This window comes from Tyto alba, unplaced genomic scaffold, assembly GCF_018691265.1.
Source record: "Tyto alba isolate M040663 unplaced genomic scaffold, T.alba_DEE_v4.0 Super-Scaffold_20, whole genome shotgun sequence".
NCBI classification, from domain to species: Eukaryota; Metazoa; Chordata; class Aves; order Strigiformes; family Tytonidae; genus Tyto; species Tyto alba.
The window spans coordinates 3770822-3789616 of NW_024881283.1; the positions used below are offsets into that span (position 1 = coordinate 3770822).

Genomic DNA, 18795 nt, shown 5'->3' on the forward strand with positions numbered 1-18795 from the left:
ATTTCTCTGGACTGTGGTTAATCTTTCTTTAATCCCTGCAAACATTCTCAAGAAGAGTTCAGGATGGGCAGGTCTCAGCATCGTGTCATATCTGGTGCTCTGCCTGACTCTCCCTGAATTCTGACTTTGCTCTTTATACTTTTCCACCCTGCCAGGCAGCCCAGCTCTTTGCACAGATGCCACTGACAACTCATGGTGGCTAGAAACCACATGTGTGAGCTACAGGACCCTCTCCATCCAAGCCTGCCGCCGTGCCCAGACCCTGGGTCCTATTCCTCCCATTCTGGTTTTGCTCTTTTCTCATGACAACAGGGTACTTAGCCACTGAAACATGGGGATTTCTTCTAATTGAGGGTTCCATAGAGGGGTAACCTCTAGTCACAGTAACTAGACCCGCTGCTCCTGTACTTGCCACAGCAGCCAACCCACCTCCCACAGCTCCTTGTCTTACAGCACAGCTCCCTGCTCCCGGCATTGCTGGCTCCAGCACAGCTCTGCACAGCCCCGGCCTGCAGGCAGCTGATCAGCCATGGAGGAAGCAGAGGACAGTCACTCTGAGATCCTCACACCCTTTACACTCTTGCTAATCCCTTCCCGAGTATCGGTGCTTTCAAGACGCAATGAAGCACTGTGGCATTAGGCTGTTGCCCCTAAGCTTCACACTTAGCAACTTCTCCTTAGGCAGTTCCTTCTAAGTGCTTATCCTTTTACATTAGAAGTTTCTGCTTTTCTTGTCAGAGCCATAATTATCCAAAAGATTAACTGTGGAAATAACTCAAACAGTACAACAGCTATTTGCTGACTCGGGGGCAGAAAGAAGCAAGACAGGAGAGCAGATCAGCACAAGACACTTGTCAGCTACCTAAAGAGGGGGCAGAAAGCCTTTATCCTCTCCACGACTGGCATTCCCACTGCAGCAGTTCCCCCCGAGCCCTAGAGCCAGCCCAGGGAAGCAGCTATCACCCCCGTGGCTGCTGCTACCACACAGCACTGCAGGGCAAAATATCGGTCGTCTTGTTTTCCACCGCTTTCGCTTAAGAGCAATTTTGCAGCTTGACGATCTGCATTATGGCATGAACTATCTTGCCAGGGGTGTGTTGCTTCAATACAGTGGAGTGTTAGTCATGCCAAGAAAAACAAAGCCACCTATGCCTCAGATCGCTGCAGTGTGCATCATCCCTGAACGGGCTACGCTTTCACTGAGGGCTGGTTGTGCTGTCTGCTGGCAGCAGATGCACAGCCAGTGTGGAAACCGCTTTCCTAGGTTTTAATTCCATTTCTAATTACAGTTTACCTGCTGTATGTTACCCTTCTTCACATGCAGTCTTTCACCTTAATTCCTAACTGGATGAAGTCACTATAATCAGATTACAGGAAGCGGGAAGGACTGGGGGACAAGGAGAGGAGGGAAGACAAGGAGACAGCACGGATGAGCAGAAACCTACAGGTAGAGATGGAAATCAGACCAACAGGCAGAAAATACGGCAACTTGAATCCTGCGCAAAGAGAGCCCTGTGGACACGTGTATGACACTAGGTGTGATGCAACTGAACCCTTTGGAGAGGGCTCTGAAACACATGCCTGCCTCCCGAGATAAAGATAAAATCTGGATTAAGACACAGAGCACCTGGGGTCCCTACAACGCCACCCCCGCCCCAGCTCCTACCTGGTAGATACCTGTCGTGGTCGTACTCGTGTGAGCGCTGCATGTGGCTGTTCTGAGTGAAAGGCTGGTTCCCAAAGAGGTTGTCACTGCGAAGATTGTGGCAGAGCTTCTCCAGGAAGCGGAGGACGTAGGTGATACTGTTTACTGCTGGCAGGTTCAGAGTGTGCTGTTCCCGATCAAACACAGCTGGAGACAGAAACAAACAGAGCCCAACACGTAAACCCCCAGCAAAGGCAGGAGACTACGCCCAGGGCTGCACAGCCAGCTTCTGTATCTCAGCATCGCTGGTCTAGACTAGAGCAAACAAAAGCCACTGCCTTCCGCTGGCTGAGCGCTGGCGAGCTCGCTTCCCCGGGACAGGCTAAAACCAGTCTGCTGCACCCAGCATCAGGTACGGGGCTGCAGCGCCTGGGAAGCTGCGTTCAAGGGAATGGAAAGGCATTCAAGGAGGGGCCTGCACGCCCAGTATCTGGGTAAGCAGGGGCTTAAAAGCAAAATTAAAAACCGGGGTATTTCTTGTCTTTCTGTCAGGAGCTCAGAAAATCCCACCCGTTCTGCCTCCTCCTGGGGGCTCGAGCAGCGCTGGGGGACGATAGGTGAAGCATAATGCTGCCCAGGCTGACACCAGGGCTTCGTGCTGCCTTCTCCAGCAGCTGTGCCTGGAGGCCACACTAACTGCTCTGCTCTGAGTCAGCCGCTCGCTGTTGCTTCACTGACACAGATGTTTGGCAAGAAAGAGAAGACAGAAATCTTCTGTCTGCCCCTGGCCCATGACTGCACCAAGCTTCAGGAGAGACATCTTCCAACAAGTGAATTCTTGCAATGACATCTCTGAAGGCAAAGTGCTGCAGGCCAGTTCTCACCTGAGATGACCTCTCCCCCGTGGCCTTGTTTTAAGAAGGAGAAGACTGTTTTCTGATGATAAGCGCAATCAATGCAGGCCTGTACTGCTTGCTGCAGGACAACAGAAGCTCGAGCTGGTCCAAAATGGTCTGGCAGCTGCTGAACTTTCTTCTTGTCTAGGTGGGGCCCAGTGCTGCCGTTCTTGTTCAAATAAATGCAAACTGCCAAGATGAGAAATGTGTTTGCCATTAACCCACTCAAGAAAGCAAGAAACAGATGCCTAAAATCCAACCTGAGAGATGCTGAGATTTTAAGACTGTCAAATCACTCACAAAGGGGAATCCACCACGACTGCCTATCTGCATCCTAACAGCAGAGCCACTTATAGAGGGGAATCACCTCCGAAATCTTCCTGCCTCACACTGACCTTCCAAGCTGCTGCTGTTTCTCCTACACCTTCCCCAGCACTGAGGCTCCCAAAGACAAGGCTGCAGAGTGGTTCCCATGCCAGCCAGGTAACGTAGCTGCGATGTTCAAAGGAGATGAAGGAACGCCCACTTTTTAGGGAAACTAGGTTCATTAGGTTCCTCTGAAAATGGGCCAGTTATGTTCTGAGGAAACAGAGGGCTCAGCCCGTATCCAGTGCTTGACCAAACATACAAAAAGCAGCTTTGCATTAGACTTTCCTGCTCAGATTCGTCTTCATCTACATCTCACAGCTGTAACAGAGCATTTAGTTTGCACTGCCACTCCTACTCCTCCCCTGCTCCTTCTTGTCCCTGTTTGCCTCCATATCCTGGCTGAAGCAGAACAGATCATTGCCACTGTTGTTCAGCAGTTGTTCTGCATCTTGCTGTAGCTTCAGCAGCTGTGCCTGGCATGGTTTGGGAGAGCTTGTGCTCTGGACTCACGAGAGGTGCTGCACACCATACTGCCTCTAGGCATGATGGGCCACGAGAAATGCCCTTCGAGAGCTGTGGAGTCACTAGCGTGCTCGTGCTAACTCAGGAAAAGGGGTTCCTGCACTGAACAGATGGACTTGCAATCTTCCCATGACTTCGTTATTTCCAAAACGGACAGAGAGAAAAACAAACTGTTGACTTGAACTCGTGTGCCTCTCTTTTCCTCCTGACATACTCTCTATTAGGCCAGCTTTTCTGAAATTGTAACCATTTGCTGGTTTACAGCTTTAGGAATAAATGCGGGTGCCTCAGTGTGTTGCTCTCTGACTGATGCAGCTCCTAACTGTGCAATCTTGTCAAGAATGTGGTTTGAGACCCTTACCTGTGGGAGCCTGCATGGCAGAGCTGGGGATTGTAGCAGCATCCTGGGGAACAGTGCTTGTGTCTGGTTCTGGGGTACTGGTTGTTGGAGAGGTGGGTGCTGGGTTCAGCAATGTCCTAGGTTTCCTCTGCAGAAAAAGAGGAGATATTTCTCCTTTTATCCCTGCTCTCCTTTACCACCCGTGATCACTACACTCTCTCCTCTGCATCCAACAGACAAGGCACTGTGGAACATGACACACTTCTGATGATGATGACGGGGAGTCTCAAGAACCTAGTAATCAATATATGTGTGTTTTATAAACCACAATCCTGAAAAAAAATAACAAGCCTGAGATCTGCCACCTCTGCTTGACTTAAGACTAGCTACACACGACGGATGGAAGAGCTTATTCCACTGTTTGGCCATCCTGTCATGATCACAGCATCTGCCATGCTACTTCACAGCTAATGAAGCTTTGCAGCTCCAAAGACACAGTTTCTTGATGGAAATGATCTTTAGGACACAGACATTCTCTACAGCTCTGGGGCTGGACTCTGAGGAATATTCCCAGCCCACATACCCCTCTGGTCTCCTACTTGCTGCAGTCATACAGCCAGAGGCTGAGACAAACGTGCACAAACACACGCATGCACCATCCCATGGCAGAATTTGCAGCACCTGCTTTTCACCCGCCTGCATCAGCATCAGCTTTTACCTTACTGCCAGGCTTGGGGCCTCTCTTTCTGGGGAATTTCAAAGGCTCCACTGACTTGGAGGGTGTAGGCATGGGGTGATGGATTAGCGCTTTGGTCGTTCGACCACGCTTCTTCCCTGTTTTGCGACGCCTTTGCCCTTGTTGATGCCCCAAAACAGTCTTTGTGCTACTGTGCATGCTAGGTTTCTCCGAGTTTACTTCGGAGGCAGGTAAAGGGCTCTTTGGAATCACAACTGAAATAAAAAGAGAAAAAGCAAATATAATTAAATCAGGCGAGAATCAAAACAAGAGCAGCCTCCATCTTTATACAGTGTCACATGGAAAAACCTGGAGTACTCACAGCCCCCTGAATGGAGGCTATTGCTCTCCATGTCAGAATAAAAACCAAATGCACTGATCCTTGGTTGTGCTTGAGCTGTGGGACACTGTGGCTTAGCCTGGATGGGCTGAACTCCAGAAGGATCATGCTTTCAGCCATACCTTCCTTCCTGAAAATAACTGGCACCTACACCTCTTTCTTCTGCAAGTGGTGACCTGTCAGCGACCATGTAAAATGCACAGAAAGCATTCCTAGGGGAAGGATCAGTCAAGACCTGCCTGACAGTCACAGAGCCAGTGCTGTGCTGGAAATCCCCTCTCTCAAGGCAGGAGTCAAATTTGCCCTGTCCCTAAATTACCAGTGAACTGCAGTGGAAGGTACCAGCATCAGCCTCAGTGGCAAGGACTATTGCTCCTGGTCCTCAGTAATAGCTCATCTCAGTTGTATCAGCTGACCTGCTCCTCTCACGTACTGCCAGAGGTAAGCCAAGTGCCAGCACAGAGCCTGTTCCTTCTTATCTTCTCATGCTTTCCATGACAAAACCAGGTTTCCGGTGTATTTAGCCACAACTCCCTTGAATTTGGTCATTCATCTTTCCCAAGTCCTGCTAAAGGCTAGAGATGAGCTGATCCAGCTCAGCAGACCAATATTTCCTTTAAACTTCTGCTAAAAAGAAACAAAACAAAACCCTCCTAGAGTTGGAAAAATGCACAGAGACCTTTAGAATATCTTGTTTCTTAGACCTGGAAACCTCACTGTGTATTCAACACAGAGGCTCTGAATTTGAAAAAAAATAAACACTTTTGAAGTGAGGGGCTTTATAGTTAAGGAGAAAATCTTGGCCAAGGAAACAGTGCAATAAAAGATTGTTACCAGGATGGCAAGCAGCCTTAACAGTGGCACAACTGTGGGTATATAAAGAGATTTTTAAGGTTTTTCTAACGAGGGTTTTATGAGCAGTTATTGTGAGCAAGGACTCATTCCCTTGGCACAAAGACACTGTTTCCTGCTGACAGCTCAGAAGCAGCAAACCAAGCCAGGTCCAACTTCCTAGGGGTCTGGAGAAGATCAGTGGGCTTCGAGGTGACAGCAGCAAGCCCTGAGTCAGGAGATACTCCAGGGATGGGGCAGTGAGCTGATGGCTCTGTTAACTACTTCACTGCTAACCAAAGCACAGATCAAGCCAACAGTATAGAATCATAGAATCATTTAGGTTGGAAAAGACCTTTAAGATCATCAAGTCCAACCATTAACCTAGAACTATCAAGTCCAACACTAAACCATGTCCCTAAGTGCCACATCTACGGGTCTTTTAAATACCCCTGGGGATGGTGACTCAACCCCTTCCCTGGGCAGCCTGTTCCAGTGCTTGATAGCCCTTTCGGTGAAGAATTTTTTCCTAATATCCAATCTAAACCACCCATGGCGCAACTTGAGGCCATTTCCTCCTGTCCTATCACTTGTTACTTAGGAGAAGAGACCAACACCCACCTCACTACACCCTCATTTCAGGTAGTAATAGAGCGATCAGGTCTCCCCTCAGCCTCCTTTTCTCCAGGCTAAATGCCCCCAGTTCCCTCAGCTGATCCTCATAAGACTTGTTCTCCAGCACCTCAGTGTCTTTCCTGTAGTGAGGGGGCCAAAACTGAACCCACTCTTCGAGGTGCGGCCTCCCCCGTGCCGAGTACAGGGGATCGATCCCTTCCCTTGCCCTGCTGGCCACACTATTCCTGACACGAGCCAGGATGCCACTGGCCTCCTTGGCCACCTGGGCACGCTGCTGGCTCACCTTCAGCCGGACGTCACCAACACCCCCAGGCCCTTTTCTGCCCAGCAGCTTTCCAGCCGCTCTTCCCCAAGCCTGTAGCGTTGTGTGGGGTGGTTGTGACCCCAGTGCAGGACCCAGCCCTCAGCCTTGTGGAACCTCATACAATTGGCCTTGGCCCATCGCTCCAGCCTGTTCCGACCCCTCTGCAGACCCTTCCTACCCTCGGGCAGAGCAACACTCCCACCCAGCTTGGTGCCATCCACAAACTCACTGAGGGTGCGCTTGATCCCCTCATCCAGGTCACCGGTAAAGTTATGAAACAGAACTGGTCCCGGTACTGAGCCCTGGGGAACACCACTCGTGTCCTCCTGCCAGCTGGATTCAACTCCATTCACCACAGCTCTTTGGGCCTGGGCACCAGCCAGTTTTTACCCAGCGAGGAGTACACCCATCCAAGTCACGAGCAGCCAGTTTCTCCAGAATGCTGTGGGAAACGGTGTCAAAGGCTTTACTAAAGTCCAGGTAAACAACATCCACAGCCTTTCCCTCATCATAGGAAGGAGATCAGGTCTGTCAAGCAGGACCCATGCTGACTGGGCGTGATCACCTGGCATGGCTGATATGGGGAGTTATGTATAAGGTCCCATCAATGGCAGTTCATTTTGACCTTATGTGGACAGGCCACTGGAGGTGGAGGATCCTGCTCTGCTCTTCTACTCTAACTCCACTCATCAGCTTTGATCTGGGGTACCATATGCTCTCCATGGGGACATTGGGCATGAACCTGGCTGCCAAGTCCAAGAAAACCTGAGGAAATGGTTCATTCAGGCAGCTCAAAACCAGGACTGGTGTTACCTCACAGCAGCACTAGGCCACTTCACGCGGGTGGACACACTGGCCAGGCACTCCTCCAGGCCCACGCAGCCACGGGGACTCCCAGCCCCATGCCACATGTGCGTTTCTGTCTTGCTGGCAGCGCCAAGGACGGCAGTGCCGGGGGCAGGAGGGCAGACAGAGCTGACCCCCAGGAGCCAGCTCAGTGTCACAGTGTGCCTGGCCGGGGCATGTTTAGGATGTTTAGGACGCAGAGCCAGGCCAGGAACAGCAGACAGCACTCCTCCCGCAGCCGGGAACGGCTGCTGCCACTGGCAAATCCTGTGTTCGCTGCCACTTGCCGCGGCCAGCGGATGAGCTCTGCTGCCCCTGCCCTATCACACTGAGCTCCGGGGTGTTGCTACAAGTAACTTGCACAAAAAGTGAAGTGCAGAATGTCCTGCAGCTGTCTTCAGGTGGTTTACACCCACCCTAACCTCACTTTGCACAGGTGGAAACAACACAGTGCGTGGTGCATCCAGGAACCAGCCCCATTCTGCTTGTCATGGGGGCAGGGTAAGATTTCTGATGCCCTCATTTTTTTGTTTAGTTTTAATTTTATTTCCTTGCTTTTGTGCATTAATTCTGTATCAGCTGCGGGGGAGAAGTACACAGTCATTCAGGAATCTAACTTCACAACTAATGTCTTTTTTATTGTGTGTCTGGCAGATACAGAGAATTGCAATCGAAATAGGGTTTTACTACTCCTTGTTTGAGGTGTTAATATTAATGGCAAGGCTACTTTACTGGCAAGAAAAGGAATACAATAGCTTAAGTGCTTTTTACAGTTGATGGTTTTCCAGGACAGCAAGTGTCACCTGCTACGGGTGACATCTGGCCCCGAGCTGTCCTAGCAGAAAGGAATGGCACAGATAGCACAGGCACTGATCACTGAGCCGCTGTGCCTCCTGCCTTACATGGGCACAGCTGATCACAGAAGAGAAATATTTACATTAAAGGATTTATTGGAATCCCACAAGTTGATAGAACAAGGATAAACACAGGTGAAATGCTCTGTACTTCAAAGAAACTCTTAAACAAAGGGATGTGTAAACCAGTGCAAGGGCATTTCGTTTGCAAAGTACCGATTTGTACCAATGCGAAGTGTCTATACCAAGCTGTGCCACCAGGTTTCTCTAAACTGGAAGAAAAATTGAGGACTCTACAAACAAGCTGTGAAGCAAACACACGATCTCAGTTCTACTAGTGAAAAACCCACAGAAATGGTGCATTTGGGAAGTTGGGATGCAGTAGACAAAGCAGCTGAACTGCACCCTTGGCTTCCAGGCTAGAACCACCTCGCAGAGAAATCCCAGGGCCAGGGAAAAGGAGAACAATGTCAGGTGAACTCCTGACGTGTAACCTTTCAATGTAAAATTTTATAATAAAAAATTATTTCATCTTTTGGTACAATAAATTCTAGAAAGATCTATTGTCTACTTCAACCATAAAGATATTATGGGTAATGTTAATTTGCCAGGGTTAAATAATCAGTTTTGGCTTTAGGGCAATAAAAGCCCATAACTTGGTGCAGGCAGACTTCATTTCATTCAGCCATGCCAGAGGAGTTTCCACTGCGCCTGCTGTCCCTGGCAGCATGTCCCTGCCACGGCCACTGCTCCTGCAGGGAAGGAGGGGCTGCTACAGCTCAGGAGACCATTCAATGAAACAGGCCAAGAAGTTACATCTAAATATGCAGACAGCTCAGGGCATAAATACACAGAAAATTGCCTAGATTGTTGCTTTGTGCCTAACAGTATTGCTCAATACAATGCTGAATACATCACTGAATATGCACTAATATTTTTTCCTGTAGCTGCTTCAGTGAGACTGATACAATGCACAGACATTTTTCTGACTCAGAGCAATTTAATGAAATGAGGTATTATAACCTCACAATCCAACACCATTCAGCATACTTGCCTGGCTTTTTGTTTGATTTTAACCAGAATCTGAGAAGACACCAACCCATGATAATTCACTTCTCTTGCCCTTACCAGATATACTGAGCTGCATGCAATCAGCATGGTGAGGAGACACCAACCTCCTCAGAGCAGAGCTGTCCCACCACCTGCACCCGTGCAGCAATGGCACAGCCCCAAAACCACACAGTTATAGCTGGTCACACTTCTGTCTTGTCACTGAGGCATTTATAACTACTTCCAGTGACTGGATGCTTCCTAAAGGAGCCTAAGTTTTTTGCTAGTTGCCTGGTAATTTTCCTTCAGGATTTCAGCCCCTGATGTTACAAGGACATGGTCAAGAAGCACAGGATTGCTGTGGCAAGGAGCAGTGCAGAGTGCTCAGCACTGCTTGTACCCAACCCGACACCCACCGAGCTCCAGCAGTGGTAACAGCTGTGTCCAGCAAGCAGGCTCATCCTGCAGCTGCAAACCATTCCCCACATGCCCTTTAACTGCCAAAAGCTTCAATTTACTGCATGTTATTAAGCTGTCAACAGTGTCAGCCCAACAGTGAGCATCTGCCAGGGACATCCCCATCTTCTTCTTCCTTGTACCACTGTCTTCACCCCACTGTGAGCCACTGGGAGGAGTCAAATTTTCAGAAAATCAAGTGGGGCCCTCTTAAAAAAATCAACAGTTTGCTGTTGCTGAGAAAAGCAACATGTCTCTGCCCTGCAGTTTTGGTGCCCACATGAGCTCTGTGCAATCCAATGCAACTCCAAAGCTGCCCTTGCTTTAGGCAAGGAGTTGGGCCATACAACCTCCAGAGATCCCTTTTCACCTGAACTTTTCTGCAATCTGAACTTGTGGTTAATCATTTCAGCTCACTAATGGCACAGAAAACTAACCAATGAAAGTTTTCTGCTGGCTGAACTGTCTTGTTTTGGGTCATCCAGCGCAAGCACGGACACGGAGGAATGGGCCAGCTGCTTGTTGGGCCGGCTGGCATCAGATCAGTTTGGCTGCAGTGAGAAACATCACCCTAAAGATACAGGATCAAACAGTGCTGAACTTAGAGCCAAAGAAAAGACGGGCACTACTGACTGGGCTATTAATCACTGAAGGATTAGTTTAAACAAGAGTTCTGCGCTTCCTGCAGAAACAAAGAGACTTGACAGAGAATTCAAGACATGAGGTAATGACAAAACATCCCTTGCCAGCTGACACAGCGCACCAGTAGCACCTGCAGCTGCCCACCACACTGACTCAAACTGTTACAGAAGACCCTGTCCACGCTTTGAGGGTTAGCCAATACTAGAAAGCAGCATTTGTCATTCATCAGCTTATCTCAGGCTTGTCACAGCTTGAAGAAGACAAAATAATGTCCAAAATATGTAGGCAAATATAGAACAGAAGAGTTGAAGATGGAGAACAGTTTCTTCCCTTTCTCTCTAATACACCACTATTTAACAGTCTGCATTTACTAACAGCTGCTGGACATCAAAACCTGCAATCTCCATTTTACGTGCGAAGGGCTACTACTGTACTCTCAGATGCAGCTGTAGCTCTGTCCCTTCTCTCTAGAGACATCAGTAATAACCATTACAGTGTCCCAAAACATAGCGGGTGGTTTCTGAGAAGACAAAACACCATTCATATCCATTTTAAAGCACTTATGAAGAATGTTCTGTAGGCCACCCATCCAGTGGTTCTTTGGTGCTCCAGCTGCTCCTTGTCCCATCTTCAGCACAGCACGGTCAGAAGCATGACTCAAAGAGGTGGGTTAGAGACACACATTTAAGATAAGCACATTTGCCAGAGAACAGAAATCTTGTCGAGATCCAGTTGAACCCTTCCCTGAATGCAGCAGTTCAAACCTAGATATCCTGAACGCTGGGGCTGGACAGGAACCAGAGCTCAGTGCCTGTCCAAGAGCAAGACGTGAAAGCTTCAAACCTCTGTGATTCTTCCCAAAGCACAGACCATCATCACTGGCCACCACAAGCATCACTGAGATATAAATACAGGCTCTGGGAAGGCTCAAGACTGGGTATGTCCTGAGCTATCAGCAGGCCAGGCAGACAAAACACAGGAGAAAAGGTCAGAGCATGGGTGGGAGACATGGGCTACCTGCAAAGGCGGGCAGGGTTTAAGAACAATCCTCCAGATCCTGGAATTTAAAAGTCAGAATGCAATTATTTTGATAACTCAGTATTTCCTGCAGGGATTTCTGCTCTCTAGCCTAAAATGTCTGCTTGAACTAAGCCTGAAAGATCACAGGATATATCTAATAGGATAATACAGCAAGAGGATTCACGTGCTGCATGATTGGCATATTCTAGAGACTCTCATGATCAGTTATCTTAACTCCCAAAGAAGCATCTTCTTTTTACACAAGATTTGTCTAGTTTCAGTTTTCAACTACTGAAACTTGCAGTTTCCATTACTAGAAGCCATGAGGTGCTTTATTCACTGATTCCCTCCCAGACCTCACTGGCCAGTGGTTACATGGCAGCATGCATAAAAATGCAAACCCATGGTCCCTAAAACTGTCTCTGTTCTGCTCATCCCGAAGATTGGGTTGCATTTTAATGACTGGTTTTAGGCAGGACAGCCATAGGCACGTGAAGAAGAGTGGTTACTTAAAACTTAACATAAAGCTTGGATGAGCTCTGTGCACTCCAGATGCCACTGTACATCCTACTAACACAAGCTGTGGCATTTTTATAGTTGCTTTATTTCTGTAAATAAAACAACTAAAAAAAAAAAAGAAGTCTCAAGAGTGACAATGACACCAGCAACTGCTATTTGCTTTTTGGACAAGTCTTACATTTACAGCTCTCAAGGCAGCATTCCTGTGTGCCCTAAGCTATATTGGTAATTAAACTCAGAACTTTCTAAAGGCAGTGCAGCCAGGGATCTTAAAAACCTTCCCTTCACTGCACCTTGCAACACATCTTGGAGATGCTGGGCAGCACAACGACAGCCGGAGCTTTAGCGATTTGCCTGAACTGCCAGACCAATAACAGTATTGCACAACATTCCAAGTGTCCTACCTCTATATTTATCCACATACGGATACATGAAAAAGAACTACTGAAGATTGCAGCCAGCACTACTGGAGCTGAAGACCTGAAAACCTGCAGGGTCTGCTTACATGAATCACAACCCGAAGAAACCTCTCCATTACCAAAGCTGCCATTCTGTGCATCACTGTGCACCACATTCAGCCAGCCAGTTTCTAAACACAAGTAGCTAATTTTACCCAAGCACAAAGTGCATCTGGCTAAAACATTTTCTGAAACAAAACTGAGGCTTTATCCAGTAACAAAGGCCCCCCAAGAGGAATCTGACCTACTTGAACAGTGTCAATGCATCTCCTGTAACAGAAACCTGGCCTTGTGAACCTGGAGGGGTTTGGACTGGTCAGCGGCCACATGGATGAATGTGATACAGCCTACCTGTCTTTCCACAAAGGTTTTGAGATCCTCACCAAACTCATTTATAAAAACTAAAGAGCCATGGGATAAGAGGAAAGGTTTCCATACAAATAAATCAAGGGTTAGAGGAAGTAGGAGCAAACAGTCATTCTTGCAGAGGAGAGAGATTTACGTGGAGGACACAGGGATCTGAACAGTGAGAAAGTTTTCTAATTATTCGCACTTCCCAGGACAGACAGGATGGTGGCAGCCCATGAGCAGCTCCAGAGAGAAGCCAGGAGACTTCAGGGCAAGAAAGCAGCATGCCAATAAACTGTCATGCCAATAAATATAAAGCAGAGAGTGTGGAGAAAACCACTCCTACCTTCAGATGCAAAATGGTGGGCTCTGAGCTGCCTGGTGCTCCTTCAGGAGGGAGAACTTGGGCTGTAACATTCACTGCACAAGAACATCAGCTCAAAGCACAGCAGTGGCCAAAAAGAGCAAGGGGAAAAGACTGCACTATGGAATAACTAAAGATCAGGAGGTTGGATGTCACGGTAGAAACCAACTGAATAGAAACCCTCATGCTGGCTAAACATCAAGCAAAAAGCCCTCAAACCTGCAGCTGATCCCTGGATTCTCACTTTCACAAAGTTCCAGCCTTTCTGGGGTTATATTCAGCCAGGGGTAAGCTCTGCCTTGCCCCACTGCATGCTGAGAGCCACCCCGAGCCTGCTCTTCACTGATCCTATTAAGAAAACTCTTTGATCAGATTGAGTTTTTTAAGAGTTCCTTCACACTGCTTTGCCTCTTCTGCTTAGCATACAACGTAAAATATCTTCTAATGTTTTTAACTGGTTTCCAGCTTAATTTCAGATACCGTAACTCTTATTATTATTATTTATCAGTTATTGATGCTTTCAAAATATAAACATATGTGTGCAGATATTCCTCAATGCAGGGAGAAAGTGCTTTGAGATGTGGCATAACAAGTGTTATGGGTGTGCAACACAATGGACTTATTCATCAAAATGCCCTGGGGGTCAGCACAGTCCCCATTCTGCTGATGGCAAAATAAACAGAGATAACTGACTGGCTCATGACCAGAGACAAAGACAGTGACAGTGCTGTGAAGAGCAAGGATGCCAAATCGTTGTCCTCAGCAAAAGTAACTTTCAGTTTAGTGCTGAGCACACAGATTTGCTTGGTCCCAAAACCCTGGGTTTAATTTCTCCCCCATACAGGAAAGAAATTAACTGCTTTGTATCCACTGGGTAGCATTATAAAATGAATGGGTAAATTGAGTTACACATCTTTATTTATAAAATACTGCAAAGGCTAGCATTTGGATAAAGGAAAACAGCATCATGCCTGCCACCACTGGAGCAGTCAAGTAAGCTTCTCCCCAAATAGCAGCTCACAGGCCCCTCATCTCTCAGCATGTTTGTTGTGGAACATCTGTACAACCAGCCATAAACCTCTCATGCTGCCAATTATTTGTCTGGAGCTTGGAGAAGCAGCACATACCAGCCTCTTCAGCCCCTCTTTTACCTTCCACCCCCTCTTCCAGCTCCCCGAAGGCAAAACAAAGGAGCAGAAAGACCATGCTGGGAACAGACCTGGCACAGGCATTAACACCACAGAGAAAAATGGGAGTTTTGGACAGTGGGGCTGATTCATGGGATTTAGAGAGCAGATCTGTATTGCACAGGAAGACTTAAAGAGAATTACAGCCCATACTGCAACAGCACTGTTAACTATTCTATGCAGAGTATCCCCACCACCGTTAGAGAAATACTCGCTTGTATGAGCCAGCATCCAGCAATCTTTGCAGCCCATTTTTACAAAGCTGGTGGCCTTGGCTTGCAATATTTGTGCCAGCATAATTTTTTATTTCTCCAGTGCTCAGACAACTTAACTCTGGGTTCAGGTCTGCAAGGCCAGTTAGATACTCCCTTGCAGGTGCAACCAAGAGCAGATGGCCCACCAGCTCCTCCAGCCTGTCTGGAGCACACTTTCTCCTCCTAGCCCAGCTACAAGGTTGGACAACAAGGAGCTGCAATGAGCCCACTGGGGCATATGGTCCAAATGCAGAGGATAAGCAAATGTCAAATTTGTCTATAATCACCGTCCCCATCCCACTACCTCTTTTTCCAAATAAACTGGCTGCAACACAACCTGGATTCTTGATTACTATCACCCCCCTGCATCTTCTCCAGTCCACTGCAAAAATAAAGCTATTGTAACAGTGTGTTGTTTTAATCAGCTGTGAAGAAGCTATGGAATTAAAACAGAGAAATTCTGAACTACAAAAAGGAGACGAAAGCTGAGCTGGGCAGATCCATCATGAGAAACACATCAGCAGAGTTGAAACTCAAGGTCCTCACTGAGGGGATGATGCACTAGCAGGTGAAAGAAGACATACAGTAGCAATCAGGGAGCTCCAAGAGAAATGGCAATGACAGTATTTATTGGCAAAGTCAGAACAAAATCAAGTAAAAATGTGAACTTCAATACTCAAGCTTCATTTGATTACCCCAAAGCCAGGCCGAGATGGTCTCCTGCATGAGGGTGCCCACGGACACATGGTGAGTACTCCAGCAGCAACTGCAAGAGCCCACCTGTAATCCCCTGGAGCAGTTCAGGAGATGGTACACGAGCAGAACTGGCACCTTTGGTCTTGACACAGATACCAACAACATAAATAAACTCATCTCCACACCTCAGAAAACCATTGTACTACTGCAGCTCTTCCAGGCCGAGTGCTTCAGGAGAGGCCGTGAGCAGAGCATGTATCCACAGAGCGCTGCCAAAAGCACCGGGGACAGCTGCTATGTGTCTGGCCCATGTGGCAAGTCTTCAAGAAAATCCCAGAGCCATGGTCTTAGGAAGCAACCGACCTGCAGACTAGCTAAGATGCAAGCATGCCCAAGCCAACCCGAACAACACCTGCAGCAGGACAGAGGTCACTAGTTTTTTCACAGATTTACAGCCCATAGGAAGTGTGCAATGGCCTGGCTATCTGGCTATTTATATCCAGCTAGCTCAAGGACATACATTCTGTGAAAATATGTGGCATGAGAGGCCACCACACTGAATCTACTGACTTCACATCTTCTGCCCCTGCGAGTTAATTACCAGTGTGTTTCCAAAACCTTATGTTGAGAATGGTTCTGTACTCTTGCCGTATTCAGGCTATTCCGGACTGTTTCTGGGGTTTCTGCTTGTTTTGATCTTCTCTGAAGCTCTTTTTTTAGCTTTGGCTTCCTGGTTAAATATTAACAGAATACCTTCAACATATCAGTGCACAAAGAACAAGGAGACTGCTAGGTGGGTGCGATTTATTCCACATTTTGTTCTTTTTTAAAGCTGTTCAGAAGTTATAAAAATACCAAAGATCAAGAGGAGAACCATGATAAGTTGCAAAGGGTCTGACCTTTATAACAAGTGAGGCCGTATGATCAGTATGAAGTTCCTAGATTCAGTAAAAATGCATGCTGTGGCAACATATGCCTGTTCACCAAAGCCATGGTCGAAGCTGGGCTCAACAGCATTTACTTTCCCTCTCCAAAAAATGGGGAGGAAACAAAAAAATTAAGAAACTACCCAGCAGGTCACCAGCAGGTGATGTAATGTTCTTGCTCCCACAGAGCCACTGTGAAAAATCCCACACAAATGGGCGCATTTCTCCCTTATGCACATGTGCTGCTCCAATCACAACCATCCCATTAACCATGTGAAGCCTTTACAGACCTTTCTGAGTGAGAAGAGTCTGGTTGATCACTCTGGTTCTTCCAGCACTTGCCCACATTGGAAGCAGCATCCCTACACAGGACCAAGCCCCTGTCACCAACGGCTGGCATATGCGTGCTGCTGACAGGCAGAAACTAGCCCTAAACCCTTGATGCAAAGCTTCTTAGTATTAAGTGTTCAAAACATTTCAACTAGATGGTAAACTGCTCTCCCCATGGCTCTCTTAAACATATACAAATTGTTACACCGACTAAATTTTAAGCTTATTTAACTCTGCTTCCAAACCTGGTAGCAGAGGACAGTTAGGCAGAGACGCCAGCCCTCCTTGTAACCAGCCACTCAGAACATCCAGAGGCAGACACTTTCAGACCCCCAGAAATAAAAGCCCTAGACTGTTGCTCTCCCTTCAGTTTGTTCAATTCCATCCTGAAAGCACTTGGACCTTCCGCCTACACAAGCACAGCCCTGCACCATGTCCCATCAGCAAAGCTGTTGTTACTGGTCAGAGATCTTGCAGAAACAGAGCAGCGACCCCAGTGCTATTCACCCAAGGAGAGGAAGGTTTCAACAGCGAGGCTTCTGTAGAAACATCCTGCCAAGACTCCGTGATGCCCTGAGATTCTGAAACGCTGTTTTGGGCCAGATATCCTGAATACAACCCAGCCTCTCTGTGTCATGAGATATTTTAGAATAAAACAAATGCGGAAAAGCCTAGCTGAGAGGAAGGCCTAGACACTGATATTAAGGACAGGCTGGGGTATGGTGGAAACTCTGCCTTTCTCAGGTCATCTCCTCTTCTCAGAGGCTCTTGCCAGCCCCAACAGATCACACAGTAACATCAGGTCTCAGATATGTCAGATTCACCATTCCTGCTGAGCCACGGATTTGATATTTTCTGAGCTGTGGGCACTGTCAGCATCCAAAGAAAGTTGGGGGAACAGCACACCCTCCTTCAGTGCAGGGCTGATCTTGTCCAAGCCTCCACATCTCCAAAACCAACACTTATTCCAGGACACACATCTGAGCCAAGCCAGGATTACTGCTAAGCACCTTGGCTCGGTGATACAAACAGCTCAAGAGCTTTTTCTTGGGATCTTCTGATAGCAGTCTCAAAGGCAGTGACACCCAGGCACCATGCCTACACTTGCGTTAGACTTGTGGATAAAAGAGAAAATGCTGAGCTCCTTTGCATAACGTTCTGCCATTGGTATATAAGCTCCACTTGTGTGGTCCCAAATACAGCCACCCCAACACAAACAAATGTCACCCAGCTGATGTATGAGCTCCAAATCCCAGCTCAGTCCTGAAGTGACAGCAATTAATATTTTTCCATCTCCTCCAAGGAGTAAAGCACAGGAGCTCACCTGAGTGTTACCCTGCCAGCTACTCCTGATGAGGCTCCTCCACCCACCACCATGTTCTCAGTCCAAAGGAGGAAGAGAATCAAAGCAATGTCAAAAATAAAGAGAAGTCATAAAATACACATTACCTTCACCCATGGGCAGAAAATCTAGCATCTGATCATCATCTTCATTTGAAGACACCAAGCAGTTAACCAATAAATCACATGGCAGCAACAGTAGCGAGAGGTGAAGAACTTTATAAACTTTTTCTTCAGGGCCAGCATTTTGTGCCTCTCTGTTACCTCCTGGAGCGCCGGCTCCTGGCGCAGCACCCCGGCAGAGCCAGACCAGGCTTGCTCGGGTCTCTTCGGCGATTCAGGCAGGCTGGGTAACGCATGCAACAGATGGCGAGTCCAGGAGTGGACGTGAGCTCCACTTCAACATATCCCCATGGTAACTATTTAAAACTATCAACTCTGGCTTGCTTTGCAAGCAGAGGGAAACCCTCTCAAGGCAGCCAAGCCCAGGGAAAAGGAGCAGTGTGCTGACAGCTTGCCAGCAGACCTGGGCGAAGGCAGGCAGGGCAAGTGCTGTTTAACCGTGCCGAGCACCAGGGTCCCCGGCGCCCTCGCTGCAGCTCCCCATCAGCCCCGGCACCGCGGCCAGGAGGACGTGCTCCACATTTGCTCTCCCAGCCCTGGCTGGGCGCGGGGGCCTCTCCGCCAGCTGGGCTGGTGCCAAGGCAGCTCCACTCCTCCAAATTCCAGTGCTGGAGCTGCTTCCAGCTCTGACCGCCCAGCCTTAACGCTTTCACTGCTGCCCCTCTCCCACCCCCAGCACGGCGTCACCTCTCTCTCTGTTGCGGAGCAGCCAGAAGGGTGAAAAAGGGTGTAATGAACCCACCACGGAACTCCAGAGGGACC

General features: G+C 48.0%; 1 protein-coding gene across 5 annotated transcripts in view; it reads right to left on the bottom strand.

The window, feature by feature from the left end:
- SCMH1 (Scm polycomb group protein homolog 1) overlaps positions 1 to 18795 on the bottom strand; it is a 75803-nt gene that overhangs the window by 16530 nt on the left and 40478 nt on the right. For 4 of the 5 annotated variants that reach the window (XM_042793788.1, XM_042793787.1, XM_042793785.1 and 1 more), the window contains 4 exons: positions 4491 to 4723; positions 3794 to 3920; positions 2530 to 2730; positions 1667 to 1852 (listed from right to left, as the gene is read on the bottom strand). In XM_042793788.1, the coding sequence (XP_042649722.1) occupies positions 1667 to 1852; positions 2530 to 2730; positions 3794 to 3920; positions 4491 to 4723 (747 nt within the window). The remainder of the gene's footprint in view (positions 1 to 1666; positions 1853 to 2529; positions 2731 to 3793; positions 3921 to 4490; positions 4724 to 18795) is intronic. The other variant, XM_042793789.1, reaches the window with a different exon arrangement.